Consider the following 19,819-nt stretch of genomic DNA (forward strand, 5'->3'; position numbering starts at 1 on the left):
CAGATGGCCGCAGTGTCCGGGCACGTAATTAACCTCCCGTGCAGCCCAGCCGCCCCCGCCGCCGCCCCCGCCGCCGGCCCCTGGCAGCGGCCGAACCTGGACATTCAGCGCGCCAGATTCAACAGGGAAGAGGCCGCGCTCCCTCGCGCGGAGGGACCCATCCCACACGCCCCGTTTTTTGCAAACTAACAGGTTTTAGAACAAAAATGAAAGGAATTGAACCCGTAGGGCTCAAAAAAGCACACTTAAAAACAATTCTCCTTACAGTCACATTCTTAGAGTAGGATCGGCAGATTCGACACCTCCGCAGCCGCTGGAGGCGGCTACGGCCAAGACAGGAAAGGTAAAGGAGGCGGGGGCATCGTCAAGGGAGAAGACTTTTTAAGGTGGGAACGGCTGGCTAGTGGGTTTGATTTGTCCACAAAGGAGGTGTTGGGGGACCCGGGGGGCGCCGAAAGTGCGGGAGCGAATAGGCCGCCAGGCGGGCGGGAGGCCGGCGCGCGGGGTGCCGGGAGGCCGGCGCGCGGGGCGGGCGGGAGGCCGGCGCGCGGGGTGCCGGGAGGGCGCAGCTGCCGCTGCTCCGGGGGGGCGAGGCGGCAGGTGCGCGGCCGCGAGGGGCTCTGCGGGCTGGCATCGGAGCCTGCGGAAGGAAGGGGCTCTGGCGGCCCTTTTGAAGCTGGCTGTGCCTAACCTCGACAGTGTTGACTTCCCCCCCGCCCCCCGCCAGACTCCAAAGAGAAGGGGAAAGGGTTCTGGCACCGGCCTCACTTTGGAGGCCGGGGGAAGGAGGCTGGGCCTCTGGCCTGGAGGATAGCGTGACCCCGTCCAGGCACAGTTAACATGTTTGGACTTTGTTCATGTTTAGGATTGGGCCTGCTGCCGGAGGAAGACGCTGGAGTGATGTTGAAGCTGGAATTGTTGAATGAATATCCGTGAGTCACGGATAAGGCCCGTAATAAGGCAGTATTTGCGAATCGCACCGTGGGTGACGGTGCGACTAGTTTTACTGGTAAACTGAGGCATTTGATTAGTGCTGCCTGAGGATTTGAGGATCATTTGGACAAATGTCCACTTGAAAGAGAAGGGAGGGTGGCTTCCCAACACCCAAAGTTTGCTTTCGGATACAGTTGTTGAACCTATCTATAGTTCCCATACGGGCTTAATTTTCAAGGTATTATTGAGTGTAGTTTTTATGAATCAAGTCCTGTCCCTGTGGTAGGTCTCTTAATTTTATTGTGTTACGAATGGTACAGTAGGCATTCTCAGGTGTAAGGTTTGTAGTTTGGCCATACATTCATTACCAAAACTTTCCAGTCCCGTTAGTAGGTTTTTTTGGGTTACTTTTGGGTTTTTCATCAGCAAAATAGTTCCATTTAAAAATTGTGTAACAAGAAATGGACTCTCAATTTACTAACGATAAATACTTCTTTAATGGTAAAATCATTTGGCCATGTTAGAAAACACGTTTTTGGAAGAAGACATCTGGGAATATAAGTCTAAAAGAAAACCAAAGCCAGTACATCCAAATAGTTGCTCTGAAAATATTCCAAAATCTGTTGAAAAAGCAACATATGGAAACTACCAGTCAAAACGGAAAAGAAAGGAAAAGAAAGCTGGAGAAGAGAAAGGAAAGGTGAAGGACCATGAAATGTGCCTTGGAGAAGCAGATTGTAAGACTTCGGGAGCTTCTAGTCAGAGCTGGAGTTGCAGAGATGGGACACAGCCGTCCCAAGACAAAGAGACTACACCCAGAAAGCAAGGTAGAGCTCCCAAAAGCAAGCAGGTGTCCCCGAAGATACGTCCAGTTTATGATGGATACTGTCCAAGCTGCCAGATGCCCTTCTCCTCCTTGCTAGGACAAACACCTCAATGGCATGTTTTTGAATGTTTGGACTCTACAACAGTCTCCAACATAGGTAAGATGACAGAAAACCTGTGTTAGGACAGCCATCTCAATTCAGTGAAACTAGCAAGACAAGCAATAAACCAAAAACATGTTGAGTCACTATATTCTAGTCGATGGTATGATCGTGAAGAAAGTTGCCAACCTGAAAGTATTTAAATGCTTTTAATTTTTTCATAAAAATTACTAAGTATTCAGTTGTTTTTTTTTTTTTTTTGCAGTACTGGTATTTGAACTCAGTGTCTACCCCTTGAGCCACACCACCAGCCCTTTTTTGTGATGGGTTTTTTTGAGATAGGGTCTTGTGGAACTGTTTACCCAGGCTGGCTTCGAACCGTGATCCTCCTGATCTCTGTCTCCTGAGTAGCTCGGATTACAGGCGAGAGCCACCGGTGCCTGGCCAGATATTTTTGAATAAATGTTTATTAAACCTTTTACTATGCTAGGTACTTTCGAGCTGTTTTTAACTTAACTCTTACAGTGGCCATATAAAATAGGTGGTATTTATACATTTTATAGATCAAGATTTTGAAATAACTTGCCCAGTTTGTGATCTTACCTTTTTTTGCGGGGGGGGGGGGGGGAACTATATAGGAAGGTCTAAATCCATTCTAGTTTCCAACTATGGTTGTGTTGTAGTCATCATGCTAGTGTACAGGAAGAAAAACTGAGGAGTCTTAAGATGCTTTTAATAAAAAGGTTTCAAATAACAAGTAATGCTATGTTGTTTTGTTAACTTTTAAAATAAGTGTCATACGTAACATAGAAAATTCTACTTGAAATATATGGAGAATGAATTGTGATCATTTGTACATTTTAAAGTTTTCATAATTTGAGAAAAGATTATTTGAAAAACAATTTAAAAGTATTTGATTATAAAATAAGTAGCAGTCATACCTTATTGAATTGAATGTTATATTTTAATGCTTACCTTTTGACTGTGCAGGTAGCAATAGCCATCACCATAAGGCCTCCAAAGTTTTCCACTTGCAGGTTAGTTTATAGTGCTAGTGCTGTCATTAGCTTAGCCTGTAATACTCTTTTTCTCTTTATCAAAACTTTCAGAGTGTCCTGATGGTGCCCGATGTACTTCAACATTTCCTTCTCATTATAAGAAATATACTCACCTCCTGCTTGCTCAAAGTAGGGCTAGCAGTGAGCCGTTTAGCAGTCCGCCACCTGCATCAGGCTGGAGTGTCAGTGAGACTAAGCCAAGCTATTCTTGTAACCTTGAGGAAAGATGGTTTTTACATCCGAAGTCACCAGAGAACTTTAAAAATGCTTCAGATGATTCTTTGTTGATGACCCAGTGTCTAAAAAAGTCTCAACCTCCACTTGAAACCAACAAAAAGATTACCTCTTCTCAAAAGTTACAACAAGTTCTACAGTCTACAGAATTTGTTAAGAAAGACAAACTGGTAGGAGTTGGTTTGCCTCTTGCTGAGGAATTAGATGGCCAAAGCAACTCACAATGCACAAACTTGTCATTGCCAGAAAATGACTTTGGCAGCTGTGAAATCTCCTATTCTCCGCTTCAGAGTGACGAAGAAACTTATGCTATAGATGAAAAGCTGGATGATTCACAACAGGAACTGTTTTTTACTGAAAGTTCTAAAGATGACAGCCTGGAATATGAGGACCTCTCTATTGCATTTAAAAGACCCGGTGGTCCCTTCCTGAAGAATGCAGAGGAGCATCGCCCTGAAGTGAATAGCTTCTTCACTCAAAATAAGTATAATGAACTGTTAAAGTGCAGAGTTCTAAATGATTTTCCTCAACTTTTCTCCCAAACTGAGAGCAGTGTTTCAGACGATAAGTCCTCATATACTGATGGTCATTTTCTGTTGTTTGCACCTGCATTAACAGGGGAGCTTCCTGCTTCTAATTATCAAACTACTAAAGCAAACCCTGATGAACCACAATTTCCTGCATCTCAATCAAATAAGCAGAAACAGGTAATTGAAGAATCAGCTGTTTGCAGTCAAGTTTCTCTGCCCTTACTTAAGAGTGAGATGTCAAAACCTCTTGAAAGCTGGGGAGGAAAGGGTCTCTCTTTCCCTCCAACCCAAAGTCAAATGAGAGAATTATCAAGTGAGAACTTCTGTGCTAAGAACAGTAGTAACTCAGAATGTGTCTGCAGAAAGGCCTTATGTGGTATGCTAGATGGTAAAGTTAAAATTTTAAATACAGAAACAGTTTCCACTACACCTACTGCTGCTAAGTCCTCGAAAATATTGCCCTCAGGTTCTAAGTGCAGTGCAAGCCATTCTTCTGCCAAGGGAATGAAGCAAATGGATATAGGTGTGTATTTTGGACTACCACCCAAAAGAAGAGAAGAGAAGTCACTCAGGGACAGTGCATTGAAAGGGATGAACTTAGATCCAGTTGTAAGTCCCAAGAAAAAGAGGTCCCAGCCTTGCAAGAGGAAAGCAGAAAATTCTTTAAGTGATTTAGAGTTTGATGCAAAGAACTTAAATGAGAGTCAGTGCTCTGTCGAACTCACTTGGGAGAGGTCACAGCGGCAAAGAAAAAGACAGAAAAAATCAAATTCCCCACAGAAAGGAGCACATCAGAAGAGGTCACATCACCTTAATAACAATACAGAATCTGAAACAGTCATAAGTAAAGACAAAGTCTTCATAAAATCAGCTCACAGCAGGCTGCAAAGAGGGAACGTGAGAATTTCAGGATCATCTGATGCAGGGGAATTAAGAAAAAAGAGGTGTCCGTTCTATAAGAGGATACCTGGTAAGTTGGAGTATCAATGCTCAGTTTAGCAGCAAAGCCACATCTTTCAAACGTCATGTTCAGTGTCCACGGATGTGGGCATGAAATAATTTTTGTACTGTGTGTTTTCTTTGCTTCTTATGATACTTCATGAGCCTCTAAACTGGTTTTTTGTTTTTTATTTTTTCTCCATTCTCAGCAAACTTTTATTGAACATACTGTGTTCAAAAGTTACTATACTAGTTAGGTAGATGTTACATCTTATACACTAGCAAGTGAGCAATCAAGGCTCAGGTTACTGTGGAAGGAGGAAAGTAAGACTCATCTATGTAAGGAACTATCATAAAAGCAGTGTCTCAGCACTTACGAGAAATAAAAAGTACTAAATAGTTTCAAAGACAGATGTGACAGTCATACCTGTCCTAGTAAGTGCCAGATATTTTAAAACTGTGTGAAAACTTGATTTCTCTGCCTTTATACATTGTAATTTCTTATGCCTTTACAGATGGGAGGAAAGGGTGTCTCTTTCCCTCCAACCCAAAGTCATATGAGAGAGAAGTCAAGTGAGAACATAGAAAATGTGTAGCAAAATGAATTTTATTACTGAAGAAACCAATAACTTCTTCTGAGAAGAATATTCACTAAAGCAGCCAAAACATACTTGGTTTCAAAAGATTTTTTGTGGATTTGCTGTTTTAATGTTCTAAATCTATAATTTGTTCAAAGTATTTGTTTAGAGAATAGCACCAGCTTTGTTTTAGTAATGGTTGTGAAGCATTTTCTGTACTTTTAAGTGAGCCTAACTCTAGTGTGCCCTGCCTCAGTAGACTGGAGTTACACATATTACTTAAATATCAGCCTGTTAGCACATTTGGCTGTTTCTTTCATGAATACGTTTTAAAATGGTATTTCTCAACTTTTTTTTTCTTTCATTATTGCTCCTCTAGGGAGATTTTTTAAGCAGCGTTTTCTTGTTTTCTACCCTCTTCCCTTACCCTGAAGTGAAATTCAAAGACTGTAGATACACTGTTTATCTTTTATTTCGACTTTTGACCCCCAACCATTTTTGCCCCTTAACCATTTTGACCCTTAGAAGTATATCAGTGTCACCCCACATTGAGAATTCATGCTTTAGATGATTCCACTTACTGCTAAATGATTCTCCTTATTGCTGTTTTACAGAAGTAAAAGGTGGGTGCCCAGTAAGTATGAAAGTATTAGCTAAAACAAAAAGTAATTGGTTTGTAGCTTAATATCATTTTAAATTATTTTTTGGTGCAGTTATTCATCAAAAGAATTCTCTACTGGGATTTAGTTGAAACTTAATAAGACTTATTCTCACCTTTTGCTAAATTTATGTGGTCTAAAGTTTTAACCAAATTGTAGTTAAATTGGAAATGAGAGGTAGAGAAGATCAGGGCTTGGTATTTCTACTCAGGTCAGTAGGTCTGGGAGTATTAACTCCTGCTCATCCCACTGTGGTGGCCTTTCATTGCAGGTACTAGCTTTACGGTTGATGCCTTTCAGTATGGCGTGGTGGAAGGTTGCACGGCCTACTTCCTCACACACTTCCATTCTGATCATTACGCAGGGTTGTCTAGAAACTTCACATTTCCAGTTTATTGCAGTGAGGTAAGTTTTAGTATTCTAAATTCTGACTTTATAGAAAATAGATTTCACATCAAAGTTCTAAAATCAAATTGAGATACTGTCAACAATTACATTTTTTAAAAGCACAGTTTATTACATGAGTACAATAGAAAAACTATTTCAGGACATAATAAAAAAAATTCCTTCAGTAAGCATTCTTTGTGTGCCTAATTGTTTATAAAGGCAAAATACATAACTTTAGGGAGCTTGTGACTTCTAGGGGAAACATTCACAAATAACACCGAACAGGATTGGTATTATAACAGTAAAATGAATGGAGTGCCTCAGACTAGAAAGAAAGGAGTACTTCACTCTGTTGTAGGCTGAGGTTAGAGAAAGTCTCATAGTGAGACCAGTCACTTAAACTAATTATTAAAAGGTGAACATTTTAGTCCCTGTTTCTAAGGGCTTTAGCTGGAATTGGGTTTAATGCTGAAAGCATTCGTGAAGTAGCTTCTTTTTCTTAGTGAAGTAACTGAGGTTTAGATTGGTTAAGCGACATACCTCAGATCACAGAGCCAGGCCTGTTTTTTTTTTGGTGGTGGTGGTGGTGATACTGGGATTTGAACTCAGGACCTCTACCACCTGAGCCACACTTCGAGCCCCTTTTGCTTAAGGTTGTTTTTCAGATAGGGTCTTGCTTTTTTACCCCGGGGCCAGCCTTAGACTGTGATCCTCCTATTTATGCCTCCTGAGTAGCTGGGATAACAGGTACACACCACTGCAACCAGCTTATTGGTTGAGATGGGGGTCTCACTAACTCTCTTCACCTCTCACCCCTCCCTGGCCTGGCCATGAACCATAATCCTCCTAATCTTTGCCTCCGGAGTAGCTGGAAAGCCACCACATGGGGCTGAAAGCCCAAATTTGAATGCAGGTGTGTCCACTTCCTTCGCTAGGCAGAGAAAACAGAAGAGAGTGTTCCAGGTAGAAAGTCAAGTTTGTGTAGAAGCATAGGTACCTTGGAAATATGCCAATTTCAGACTCTCAGAAAACTCAGAATGATTATCATAAGGGGAACCACAGGAGATAAACCCACAGCAGATGACAAACGGCTGTGTGTTCTGCTGGGAATTAAGTTCTGAACTGGATATGAAATAATACTTATTTAATATCCCATCTTGCAGGTTACTGGCAATTTGTTGAAGAACAAGCTTCATGTGCAGGAACAATATATCCATCCACTGCCAATGGACACTGAGTGTATAGTGAATGGTGTGAAGGTTGTTTTGCTTGATGCCAATCAGTAAGTATTAAAATTGCCTTTAAATAGCCCATTTAAAAAAGTATTCAAAAGGAAAACACATCAATATGGCTAAAAAATTTCATTAGAACTGATGTGCTTAATAGTTCTGAAAACTTGAGTAAACCATGTTTCTACTTTTGAAAAAAATAATGTGCCCTATTACAGAATCGGTGACTAAACGTAGAGACCCTCTTTTGTCTAACCCATTTTTATGTGGTTTAAATCACTACACTGACATAAGAGACTCCATCTTATTTTTGAAAAATACTTGAACATGTTGCTGCTGTTCTTCAAAAGATAACTTTTTGCTACTTTTTCCTGTATCATTTATGTTAATTAACGGCCTATACTCCATTTAGATATGAAAGTATTGGTCCTCTGCTCCCTACCACCACATTAAACTGAGAAGTCCTCCAGGTTTTAGATACTAAAGATTTGGAATGGTTTCCATTTTCTTCCCTTCTCCTTCTCTCTCTCTCTCTCTCTCTCTCTCTCTCTCTCTTTCTCAATGTAAAGCACTCTCAGCATTCCATGTTACCAAAACACAACTATCAGCTAGGCTTCTTTCTACTTTTCCTAAGATATTAGCCCCTGTTCCATAGAGATTGTAGACATTTAAGGAAAGAAACAAGATAAAGTCTAGGTTTCCTAAAATCCAGGCCAGTGCTATTCCTTCAGGTTGCTTGCTTTAAATTTTTGTGTGCTGATTTTTTTTACTTTTTCTTTTTTAGTTGCTGATTTGAGCTCTGATTCTTTAAATCAGCTTTATGAGGTATTCACCATAGATCACAAAGTTCTCATAAACTATCTGACCAAGCTAGTATACCATAGCCCATGCCTCAGGCATCAAACACACTCTTAGACAAAATATTTCATTGGCTTAGAGCTTATTTCCCAGGAGGCCATCAGCTACCAGTCCAGAAGACAGGCCTTTCTTGGGAATGTGCAGGGTTTGAGCAACCCGTGCTTGATAAGCGAAGCCTTTCTTACACACCATCTTTTATGATGTAGTTTCCTGGAGTTACAGTGTTGCATTTCCTCTAGATTACAATGCTGTGTCACCTTGGCCAGCTAATAGGATGTGTTACCTGGTGGATATTGAAGTAGGTACCCTTGTGTGGGTGCTTTGTCTGTAATACGAATATTCCTTTAAAATTCGTGTGTTCAGTTGTCCAGGTGCAGCCATGATCCTCTTCTGTCTTCCTAATGGTGCCGTCATATTACACACTGGAGACTTCAGAGCAGATCCCAGCATGGAACGTTCTCTTCTTGCAGGCCAGAAAGTCCACATGCTATACCTAGACACCACGTAAGAGGCGTTTTCTTTGAGTGCCTCCTTTTCCCACTGATAGGATTTGCTCTGTATTTTGTGAATAATTTAAGCATTTGCTTAGCTATTTAAAATGATGGTCTATTGTCATTTATTTGTTAAGGCTATATATCAGAGGGATGCTGTTTAAAATATATGTTTGCTAAAGAGCAAATTAGTGATTACATGTTTTAATTGACTACAATTCAATTTTTTTTTATTTATTTTGTAAATATTTATAGGAGAATGCTGTTACTAAAAACAGGGAGCAAATTTTTTGGGGCAAACTTTAGGAATACACCCTGAGGTTATCCTTCTAAATGTCTGTGTAGGTATTAAGTATAACTGAAAAGAACAGGACAAAATGAGATTCTGTTTGTGAGGGTTACAAATTGATTTTGTTCTCTTCTCAATAAGTTAATTTATAAGTGACATCTTTCAATTCTTCAGTACTATAAATATAATGGTATAAGCCACTATATTTTAATTATATGTATAATTTTATTCTATTGAGGTATAATTGATGTATAAAAATTGCTCATGTTTATGGTATACAATGTGATAGTGTTGTTAAAGTGCCTCATCAGCTGGTTAGAAATTACTTATATTTATTAACTATTTCATCCTGTTTCAGGGAGAAATAAGTTTGGGTTTGTTCACAGTAATTAATTCCTCAGTTTTTGTGTGTGTGTGTGTTCTTTAATAAATAAATTAAGAAAATACATTTTAAAAACTTGTTGCATAGTTTGTTCTGAATGTATAACTGAATGTCTTTGTGAGTTTTTATAGGAGAAAGGACTGACTTTTTTTCCCCTCTTTTCAGGTAGTTGACTAACAAAAACAATTTTGGAAAGTTGAGGAAAATATGTTTAGTTGATGCTTATAATTTATTACATTTTTGTGAAATAGTACCTGTTATCTCAAAATATATATGTACAGTAGTTTCAGGCTAATCTTTCACTGAGTGTTTTTGAATTTAGGCCCAATGGGGTCTGTGCTGTTCCTGTAATACTGTAGACGTTTCTGTGTCAGTAAGAAAAGCTGATGCCAGCTATGCAAACATTAACCACTAAATTTGAGATACATTAAATTCATGTGTTTCATTATTTTGATTTTTCATTAAATCAGACTTCTTTGGTCCAAATAGAATCCCTAGCAATATATCAATAGTATTTCCTTTAATAGTAGTTGGTTAAAAAAATATATACATTGAGGTTTATAACTCATAACCAAAGTAGCTGACTGAAGCTAGAAATATTCTTAAAGGGAAAAAAATCTTCAAAAGGCAGTTTCTTTGAGGGTGATAAAAAAAGATAATTAAATAGATATATTGAAGACTTGCAATACTATCATAAGTTAAAAATCACTGGTAACAAATATTTTAAGACCAAGCAGTGAGACAACTGTTATAGTTCTAACATATTATACTGCTGTTACGTGTAAAGCTCTTTTTCTCAAGTGGAGCCCATAGCTTTTTTTACTGTTGTTTTACTGAGTACTGCATTTCTGCATTACAGGTATTGTAGCCCAGAATACACCTTTCCGTCTCAGCAAGAGGTTATCCAGTTTGCCATCAATGCTGCATTTGAGGCTGTAACTCTAAACCCACGTGCTCTTGTTGTCTGTGGCACTTACTGTATTGGAAAAGAGAAAGTCTTCCTGGGTGGGTGGCAGCTGTATCTAATTTACATTAATATATGATAGAGGTCAGATTCTTTTTGCATAAAGGCCTTTCAGTCTCTGCTCTTGTGTTTGATACTTACTTCCTGAAATGATCCAATATTTATTTTTGAAGTAGAAGGATAATTTGACAACATTTGATACATTTAAACTTTAAAAGGCTTAACTTTATGGAAACATTTGGTACGTGTGTTTATCTTAGCCTTTATAAAATGTTTATAAGCAAATGTCTTCATCACATTATTACTTTAATTAACTTTGAAAGATGACTAATGCAGAGTTAATATTATATTGTTCTTCCAGGATAACCATCAGTTAGTTATTTTACAAGACAGTTTTAGTTTTTGTCCCCATGACTTCTTCATGTATTCTTATAGTTCCTTTGGGGAGTATTGTACTGGTTTTTCAGCATGCTTTCCATTACTTAAGCATGGTCACATTATGTCAAACATTGAGATACAAAGTGATAAGGCCAGATTTAATTTCTTTTCTTCTTCTACCCTTTTCTATACTTCTTTTGCAGTTTTTAAATCATGAATATAGGCTTTCAGATTTCTCAGTTTATTCCACAGAGTTAATCTACAAAAATGATCCACATTTGGAGATATTAGGATAAAAATGTGAATGTTTTGATTTGGTAAATTCTTTGGTTAATTTTATTTTTTTTCACAAGCTGTAATTTTACTATTTTTAACTTTTTGCTTTGTCTGTAGCCATTGCTGATGTTTTGGGTTCAAAAGTGGGCATGTCCCAAGAAAAATATAAAACATTACAGTGCCTCAATATACCCGAAATTAATTCCCTCATCACTACAGACATGTGCCGTTCTTCAGTTCACCTTCTTCCAATGATGCAGATTAATTTTAAGGTAAGCGTGCAAAAGGTGTTTCTTTTAGGATGAACCAGAAAAGGTATTCTGGTTGTAAACTGGAATCGCATTTTATCTGGAGTTAACGTTGAGGAATTCAACTGTAGTGGAGTCACCTATAGTAAAATTTGCCCTAGAAAATCTTTTAGGGGAAGTTTTAAATGTTTTTAATTTTTCTGTGTACACGACTCTGTGTCATAATTGGTATGCCCACCAGCAGTTTAGGAGCTAGAGAATCAGCATACAGGAAGGAGCAAAAATAGAACCTTCCATTTCAGGGTCATTTCCCAGCTCTCTCTGGGTAAGGAGGAAATGAGTGGAGAATTCTAAGGTCTCACTTTTCTTCAAGTCTGTTTTATTCTATTTTAATATTAGGCTTCTGTAACACTGCCATGTTTTTTTTTTTAATTTTGAACTTTTTGAGTTTATTTATATATTTTTAAAATTTTTTATTGTTTATTCATTTATCCATATGTGTATACATTGTTTGGGTCATCTCTTCCCACTGTCCCCCACCCTCCTTGCTTCCAGGCCAAACCTGTTCTGCCCACTTCTCCAATTTTGTTGAAGAGAAAACATAAAAGATAATAAGAAAGACATAGCGTTTTTGCTAGTTTGAGATAAAGATAGCTATACAGAGAGATTCCTAACATTGCTTCCGTGCACTTGTTTATTGCAACCCACGTTGGTTCATCTCTACCAGACCTCTTCACTACTTCCCGGTCCCCTTCCCATAGCGGCCTCTGCCAGTATACTTTTATTAGCTCTTCTACAACACTACCGTATGTTGAAATTTACTTCCAAGGGTTACATGAAATAGTGGAAGTGTATCCTCAGAGGAGGTTCTAACATTAGTTCCCAGTTGTAAGATAAGACACATAAGATGTGTCAGGGGCTTTTCTGTCAAATTCATTAATACACTAACTAAAGTTTATTCCATATACTAACATTGTGACACTTGGAAATGGCATACATCAAAGCCGTGTCTTAAATTTGATTCAGAACCTAATGTACAAAGAAATGTTTTCACTTTTGCTATAATGTTCATGAAGTAACTTTTTTTTTCTTTAGCTTTTTTTGGATAGGGTCTTGTATTTCTGCCCAAGGTCAGCCTTGGACTACAGTCCTCCTACCTATACCTATACTTCCCACATACCTGGAATTACAGATGTGCTCTTCCACACCCAGCTTATTTGTTGATGGAGGGGGTCTCACTAACTTTTTGCTTAGGCTGGCCTGCCTATCTTTGCCTACCTAGTAAGTGGGATTTCAGGCAGGTACCACCATGCGTGGCCTCATGAAGTAACTTTTATGAAGCTTTTTGACATAGGATGCTGCTTACTGTCTCTGTATTGTAAGCAATACATATTATTTAAAGTAAATAAATATTTTATATCTGTTTCTTCAGTAAGGAAATTCTCTCTGGTCTAACTACTTACTCCTTTCCTCATGAGATTAAGATTTAAAAAAAATTTATGGCCTATTTTCATGAAGGAGAGTGGCTGCTAATAGTACAGGGTTTCTTTTTGCTGTGATGTAAGTGTTCTATCTAGAGTTAGATGGCAGTGGTGTTTGCCCAACTTTGCAAGTAAACTAAAAACTGCTGGATTAAGCACTAAAAGACTGGCAGTTATCTGCTTTGAAAACAGGAAGGAAAGGAGAACGAATGGATGAATGAGAGGCAAGAACTGGAGAGCAGAAGCATCCACCGAGCTCGGCCATAAAGAGGAGCAGGTGATGCTGATACAGAGTCGACCCACAGAAGGGGGCCTGTTTGTGTCATTGACAATGAGGATTTTACATGGTGGGGTGACAGAGAGAAACTGAAGGCTTATGTGATCAGGCAGTAATAGAAGGAGCAGAATTCATCAGTCTTACACAGAGGAGGAGGGCCTGCTCTTCCTTTTACTGGTCCCTCACAACTGACAGCTTTACAGACTGCTTTCTGACACACATGACCTTCTTTTAGAGATGATATTGTTATAAATCTGAATTTAAACAAGAGTTAAGTCTTCAGACAACTATAAACTCAAGTGCAATTTTCTATATAAGAGCTCTTATTCCTTTTAAGGATTCAGAAATGTGTGTTGTACATATTTTTTAGGCTGGTATCCTTGAAAAAGTAGTGATCTGATGTCATTAAGCCTGTATTTCTAATATTCACCAAGTCTGTATTGCATTACTTCTAGGAATTTAACACTGAAAATGAGTCCATTGTGAAAATGCTAACCTCTAAAGCTCCTAGATGATGAGAGTTAGAGAAGGCCAAGGAGGGACAGATCGATTCCACAGAAACCCAGAAGGCCAGGCTTGCTGGCCTGTCTTGCTGGTGTGGGCTATAAACTTCCCACAGCTGAGGTCTGAATCCTCTTTCTCTGATCCAACATACCTTGCCTAATACTAGAACAGGTGTTTACTGGTATTGCCTTCAGTAGTCCCTTCCTTCCTCCATTAAAGGGACCAAACATGATTTTTCCTGTTGACTTTTTTTATCTTCAAAATGCAGAGGGAGTAGAAGCTAATAATCATTGTCATGCTATGTTTTACTAATTATAGCTGATTTTTTTACCAGCCAAAAATAGTTTTGTTACATCAGAAGTAATGATGTTTTGTGAAAGGGTAAACCTAGTACCATCTTCAGGGTATCCAAGACATTCTTCAAAGCCTCTGAAATGCCATCAGTGATACCATTTGTGCTATCTAGCTCATCCCAAGGTCCTGTATGTGCTTTGTGTTTTAAACCAGATTGGCCAGATGTGGTAAACATTGTAACAGTGATGCTGTACATGCTATTTGAATTTGAAAACAATTCTACTGAGGTTGCTAAAGCATTCTCACTAACTGGTTACTAATAAACAGGGAGAGGGAAAGAGAGTATTTTACTTGTAGATCGGGGATTTTGTGTTGACTGAACTGTTTATAAGAAATTTCCTCGTGAGAGTAGTTCTGAAATTGTAGTTAATGGACAGCTAGTGGTTGTTGGCAGTCTCTTCTGTAGATTTGGCTTATATAACATCATCATAAGGTTTTTGTTTATGATATTAATTTATGCCACATGATGTTTTTATGGTAACTAATTTGTCTCATATAAAGTAAAAATTAGTTCTCGTTGAAGAAACAAATAGGACTTGATAAGTTTGATGGGGTATAATGAAAATTGGACTCTGAGTTTATGGTATTATATGTATAAAAGCTCCAAGTAAGCCAGATGCCAGTAGCTCATGCCTGTAATCCTAGCTACTTGAGAGGCTGAGATCAGGAGAATGGTTGTTCAAGGCCAACCCAGGCAAATAGCTCAAGAGACCCCATCTCTAAAATAACCAGGTCAAAATGAACCAGAGGTTTGGCATCTACTTTGCAAGTGTAAAGCCCTGAGTTCAAACCCTAGTCCTACAAAAAAAACCCTTGAAATAGTAGTTACATATTAACCTATTATTTCCTTTCTTTGTGAAGGCAAAGTAATTAAGACAATAACATTACATTAACTAGGGCCTAGACTAACCAAGATAAGTATGAAAATTTGCAGAACCGGGAGTGTTACAGTAGAAATGTAGCTATGCATCTGTAACTTTAACTTTTTTTTTGATGGGCATGGTAGTTCGTTAGAAATATGACTGTTTTGTGATAGATTTTCTTGCATTGAGTTCAAACTAATGAAAGCTTATTAATTGGTACAAAAGACAAATCAAGGATTTGTTCTTTAATCAACAAAGTAAATTTTATTATTCTAGTAGATCCTTGATACCTGAGGGTCTGTGGTTCCAAAGAGATACCACTGAGAAAAACTGGTTGCTCAGAATGCAGAGTTCAGTGCTGTTACCACTGAGAAAAACTGGTTGCTCAGAATGCAGAGTTCAGTTCATTTTTCCCATAACACTAACTTTTGCTAAAGATGTGTCTTTCAACACATATCAGATTGCAACTATATCAATTAAATTAAACCATCCACTTTTTCCTTGCATTGGGGGCACCATTTGCTTTTTAGGAAGCATATTTTCAGAAGATGAAGGTCAGGAAACACTGAGCAGATCACATGATTTAAACCAGCTGTCGATAACTCAGGACTGAGAGCTTCTCTTTATCAACTGAGCTATATAACGTGTAGGAATTTAAAAATTTTGTTTTTGAGATTTCTTTTGAATTTTTAAATTATTTTTTGACAAAAAGGATTAGATTTTTTTTTAAATCCGTCATGCCACTATTATATTTAACTGGATTTCTCTTATCTTCCAAAGATCAAACTTTGGTGATTGATTTTCTAAGAGTTTCATCAAATGTCACCATTTATTATGAGTTTGAGAAATTTTTTTGCTTGATTTTTGTTCTGGCAGCACTGGCATTTGAACTCAGGGTCTCACACTTGCTAGACAAGTGCTCTGCCACTTGAGCAATGCCCCCAACTCTTTTTGCTTTAGTCATTTTTCAGATAAGGTCTCATTTTTTTCCCAGGCTGGCTTGGACGGACTGGGATCCTCCCATTTATATCTCCTGTGTAGCTGGGATGACTAGAATAGAACATCACACCCAGCTTCTTTGTTGAGATGGGGGTCTTGCTAACTTTTTGCCTGTGCTGGCCTCAAACCATAATCCTCCCAATCTTTACCTCCTGAACAGCTGAGATTACAGACATGAGCCACCTTGCCTGTACCCCAGTTGGAGTTTTATTTGACATTCTATAAGGGGAGCATATTACTTTAGGTTGCAGTGGCATAAAAGTTTGCGAATTAAAGGAAGTAATGCTTCCTTTACATTCCTGACAAGAGTGCTGCTCTCTTTCAAATGTACATCTTTGCCGGGAATAATGCCATTCTTATAAAACCATTTCTTTCTGTCAGTCTGTTGGCCGTTTGCATGGAGTTATGTTTTCATTGATGTTTATCTTAAGTGTTAGTGTCTGTGTTGAAGAATTTGAAGAGAGGTGGTTGGTTCTTTTTTAGCTTTATGGGTTATAATTTGTTTTACATAATTATGTTTCACATTACTTCATCATATTTTTTCCAGACAGTACCTAAGCTTGTTTAGATAAGTAAAGGAAAAAAAGATTTTATAATTTTTCAGTGCTATTTATTTAGAGGCACGGCAAGCTGATCTAAGCAGGCAAAAACTCCCTGTGGCTATGCCAATATAGCATTTTAATCATTACATTTAATTTCATATACCCTGTCTCCAGTGACTATTAAATCAATGTGCTATTTTTATTTAACAGGGTTTACGAAGTCATTTAAAGAAGTGTGGTGGTCAATATGATCAGATTCTGGCTTTTCGACCTACAGGATGGACACACTCTAGCAAGTTCAGTAGGATAACAGATATTACTCCCCAGACCAAAGGAAATATTTCAATATATGGTATAATTATTAAATTATCTCAATTTTTTTTTTGTGGTACTAGGGTTTGAACTCAGGGCCTCAGGCTTGCTAGGCAGGCACTCTACTGCTTGAGCCACTCTGCCAGCCCTAAATTATCTCACTTTTAATGTGTATTGTTACCTTAAATTTCATAAAAGTGCTATAGAATCAAGATGTGAGAGAAACAAAGAACTTACAGTTCAACAGTTTCAGATCTCTCTGCAGCTGCCGAACTGATATAAAGGAACTTGGTCAGTTGATAAGTACTATCACAGATCACTTCATTTTTGTAATGATATTTAGAGGAAAATGTAGACTTACTTGAAAGTAGGAATGCTGCTGTTTTATTGGAGAAGTCCAGACGACCTGTGTGAGGTTGCCAGCAGGAAGGGGCAGATGAGATGAGACAGCAGGAAGTGTTTTCATCCCTTAGGGGGCTCACGATTGCCCTCAGAGCTGGCCTATTGCTGTGACAGCTGTCACTAGACACTAATTTACCCTCAAACTCTGAAGACTGCTCAAAACAGGACTCTTCCAACCCTAAGAGAGTTTAATAAGGAAGATAAAGGGATTTCAGGATTACATGTTTTACTTTTTTCTTATTTTTTTGTATGCAAAAAATTTTTGTTGTATGGAATCTGCTTACTTGCTCTAGAAATCTGAGCAAAATGTTTAACAGGAAGAACTGTTTAAAAAGAAAATCTCAATTAAATAGGACTCTCTAGAAATGCATATTACTAAGTTTACACATAGAAAAGTAGTAAGACTTATAGCATTCTAAGTTTTGTATCATTCTAATGTTTTACTCTTTATTATCCATAAAAGATACCAAGTTTTCTTATAAGAACTAAAGCACAGAGGAGTTTTTGACAAAAATATTCTAGATTGCTTTTCTATTTTATTTTATTTTGCACTCAAGAATTTTTTATTAGTTTGACTTTTAGTAGACAGTGTCATCTCTTTGGTCTTGCAGGAATTCCTTACAGTGAACATAGCAGCTATCTAGAGATGAAACGTTTTGTCCAGTGGCTGAAGCCCCAGAAAATCATACCTACTGTAAATGTTGGCACCTGGAGGTCTCGGAGCACAATGGAGGAGTATTTCAAAGAGTGGAGACTAGAAGCCAGATACTGAGGACACCACAGACAACCCAGTAGTAGTTAAGTAATGGGTGTAGCCTGTTAGCAGTTAAATCTATAGGGATATAAAATACGCTTTATGGTAACAACCTCATGAAGATGGCTCGTCTGGTTTATTTTCTCATTTATGTTTGCATAATGTGTTAGTGGTGCTGAACACCTCTCAGCATCATCAGCAATAGCTGAGTATCCTTCATTTCTTGTCATTCTCTTCATGGAGGTGCTTATATTCTGCATCAGGCCTTAGGGGAGGAAACAACGACAGGTCTGTGGACCAAAAGGATTCATGGTAATGCATAAACTAGACTAGAAGCATTATGTATAAGTAATTATGTACCTTTAAAATTATGAAATTTTATATAATACATATTCTTTAATAAAATTAATATAAAACTTGCTATTGTAGCTTTTGGTGGTTTTGTTGTTTTGTTTTCTTTTCAGTAGACTATTTTTAACAGTTTTAGGTTCAAGCAAAATTGTGCAGAAAGTAGAAAGTTCCACAGACCCCCTTCCCCATATACATTTAAAGCCCTCCCCCCAATTATCAGCATTCCTACCAAAGTGGTACATGTGTTATGGTTGATGAACCTGTATTAAAAAAATTATTACCACCCATAGTCCACAGTTCACATTAGGGTGTTCTGTTGAGGTACATTCTTTGGGTTTTGACAAAAGTGTAATGACACCTATCAACTATTGCAGTATCATACAAAAATTTTACTATCGTAAAAATCTTCTGTGCTCTGGGTATTCATCCCTTTCTCAGTCATAACTCATGGCAGTCACTGATCTTTTTGCTCTACAGATTTAATCCATTGTTTTGCCTTTTCCAAAATGTCATATAGTTAGAATCATACAGTAGGTAGCATTTTTCTCATTGGCTTCTTTCACTAGTAATATGCATTACTCCATGTCTGTTCCTGGCTTGGTAGCTCATTTTTTAGTGATGAATACTATTCAGTTGTCTGACTATACTATAATTTGTTTATCCACTCACCTGCTGAAGGATATCTTGGTTGCTTCCAAGTTTTTACAATTATTAATAAAGCTGCTATAAACATCCATTTGCAAGTTTTTATGTGGGCATAAGTTTTCAACTCCTTTACCAAGTATTGAGATTGCTGGGTCATATGACAGGAGTATGTTTACTTTTATAAGAAATTGTCAAACTGTCTTCCAAAGTGGCTGTACCCTACTGTATTCATGTCGCAATGAATGGGAGTTCCTGTTGCTCCATATCCTTGCCACCATTTGGTGTTGTCAGTGTTCTAGATTTTGGTCATTGTAACAGGTAGATAGGTATTGTTTTAGTTTACATTTCCTTAAAGACCTGTAGTGTGGAACATAATGTTTTGTGTTTTGCATTCATGTCTGTGATGAGGTCTGTGTGTAAATTCATTTTTAGTCTGTTCTAGCACCATTTGTTAAAAAGACAGCTTTCTCTCTGTCCTATTGTGTTTGCCCTTTTGTTAAAGATCAGTTGGTTATAGACATGCAAGTCTATTTTGGGGCTCTGTATTGTTCATTGATTTATTTCTCTAGTCTTTGACCTCTTTGTCTGGATTATTGTAGCTTTATAGTAAGTCTTCAAATTGGGTACTGTGTATCCTGTGGCTTTGTTCTCTTTCTGTTTTTTGTTTCTCTTTGTGTTGGCTTTTCTTGCCCTTTTACCTCTTCAAATAAACTTTTTATTCTGAAAACAACTTGCTGGTATTTTGATTAGGATCACTTTATGCCTATAAAGTTGGAAAAAACTGGCATCTTGACAATATCAACTTTTCCCATACATGAGCATAGGATATTTCTATTTGTTTGCTTCCCTTTTGATTTCCTTCATCAGAATTATGTAGTTTTGCTCATACAAAATTTGTACACATTTTGTTAGATTTATACCTAAGTATTTCATTTCTTTGGTGCTAATGTAAGTGATACTGTTTCACATTTTCAAA

The 19,819-nt window shown here is 37.9% G+C and overlaps 1 protein-coding gene across 1 annotated transcript; it reads left to right on the forward strand.

Annotated features, from left to right (window-relative positions):
- The first annotated feature begins 100 nt into the window (after positions 1 to 100).
- Dclre1a (DNA cross-link repair 1A) lies at positions 101 to 18,275 on the forward strand. The gene is made up of 10 exons (XM_074078258.1): positions 101 to 343; positions 866 to 1,916; positions 2,969 to 4,651; positions 6,129 to 6,262; positions 7,408 to 7,526; positions 8,695 to 8,835; positions 10,353 to 10,498; positions 11,229 to 11,383; positions 16,590 to 16,731; positions 17,705 to 18,275. The coding sequence occupies exons 2-10, from the start codon at positions 1,451 to 1,453 to the stop codon at positions 17,863 to 17,865; spliced, it is 3,147 nt and encodes a 1,048-aa protein (XP_073934359.1). The 5' UTR covers positions 101 to 343; positions 866 to 1,450; the 3' UTR covers positions 17,866 to 18,275.
- Positions 18,276 to 19,819: the final 1,544 nt, after the last annotated feature.

Source organism: Castor canadensis, chromosome 7, assembly GCF_047511655.1.
Source record: "Castor canadensis chromosome 7, mCasCan1.hap1v2, whole genome shotgun sequence".
NCBI lineage: Eukaryota > Metazoa > Chordata > Mammalia > Rodentia > Castoridae > Castor > Castor canadensis.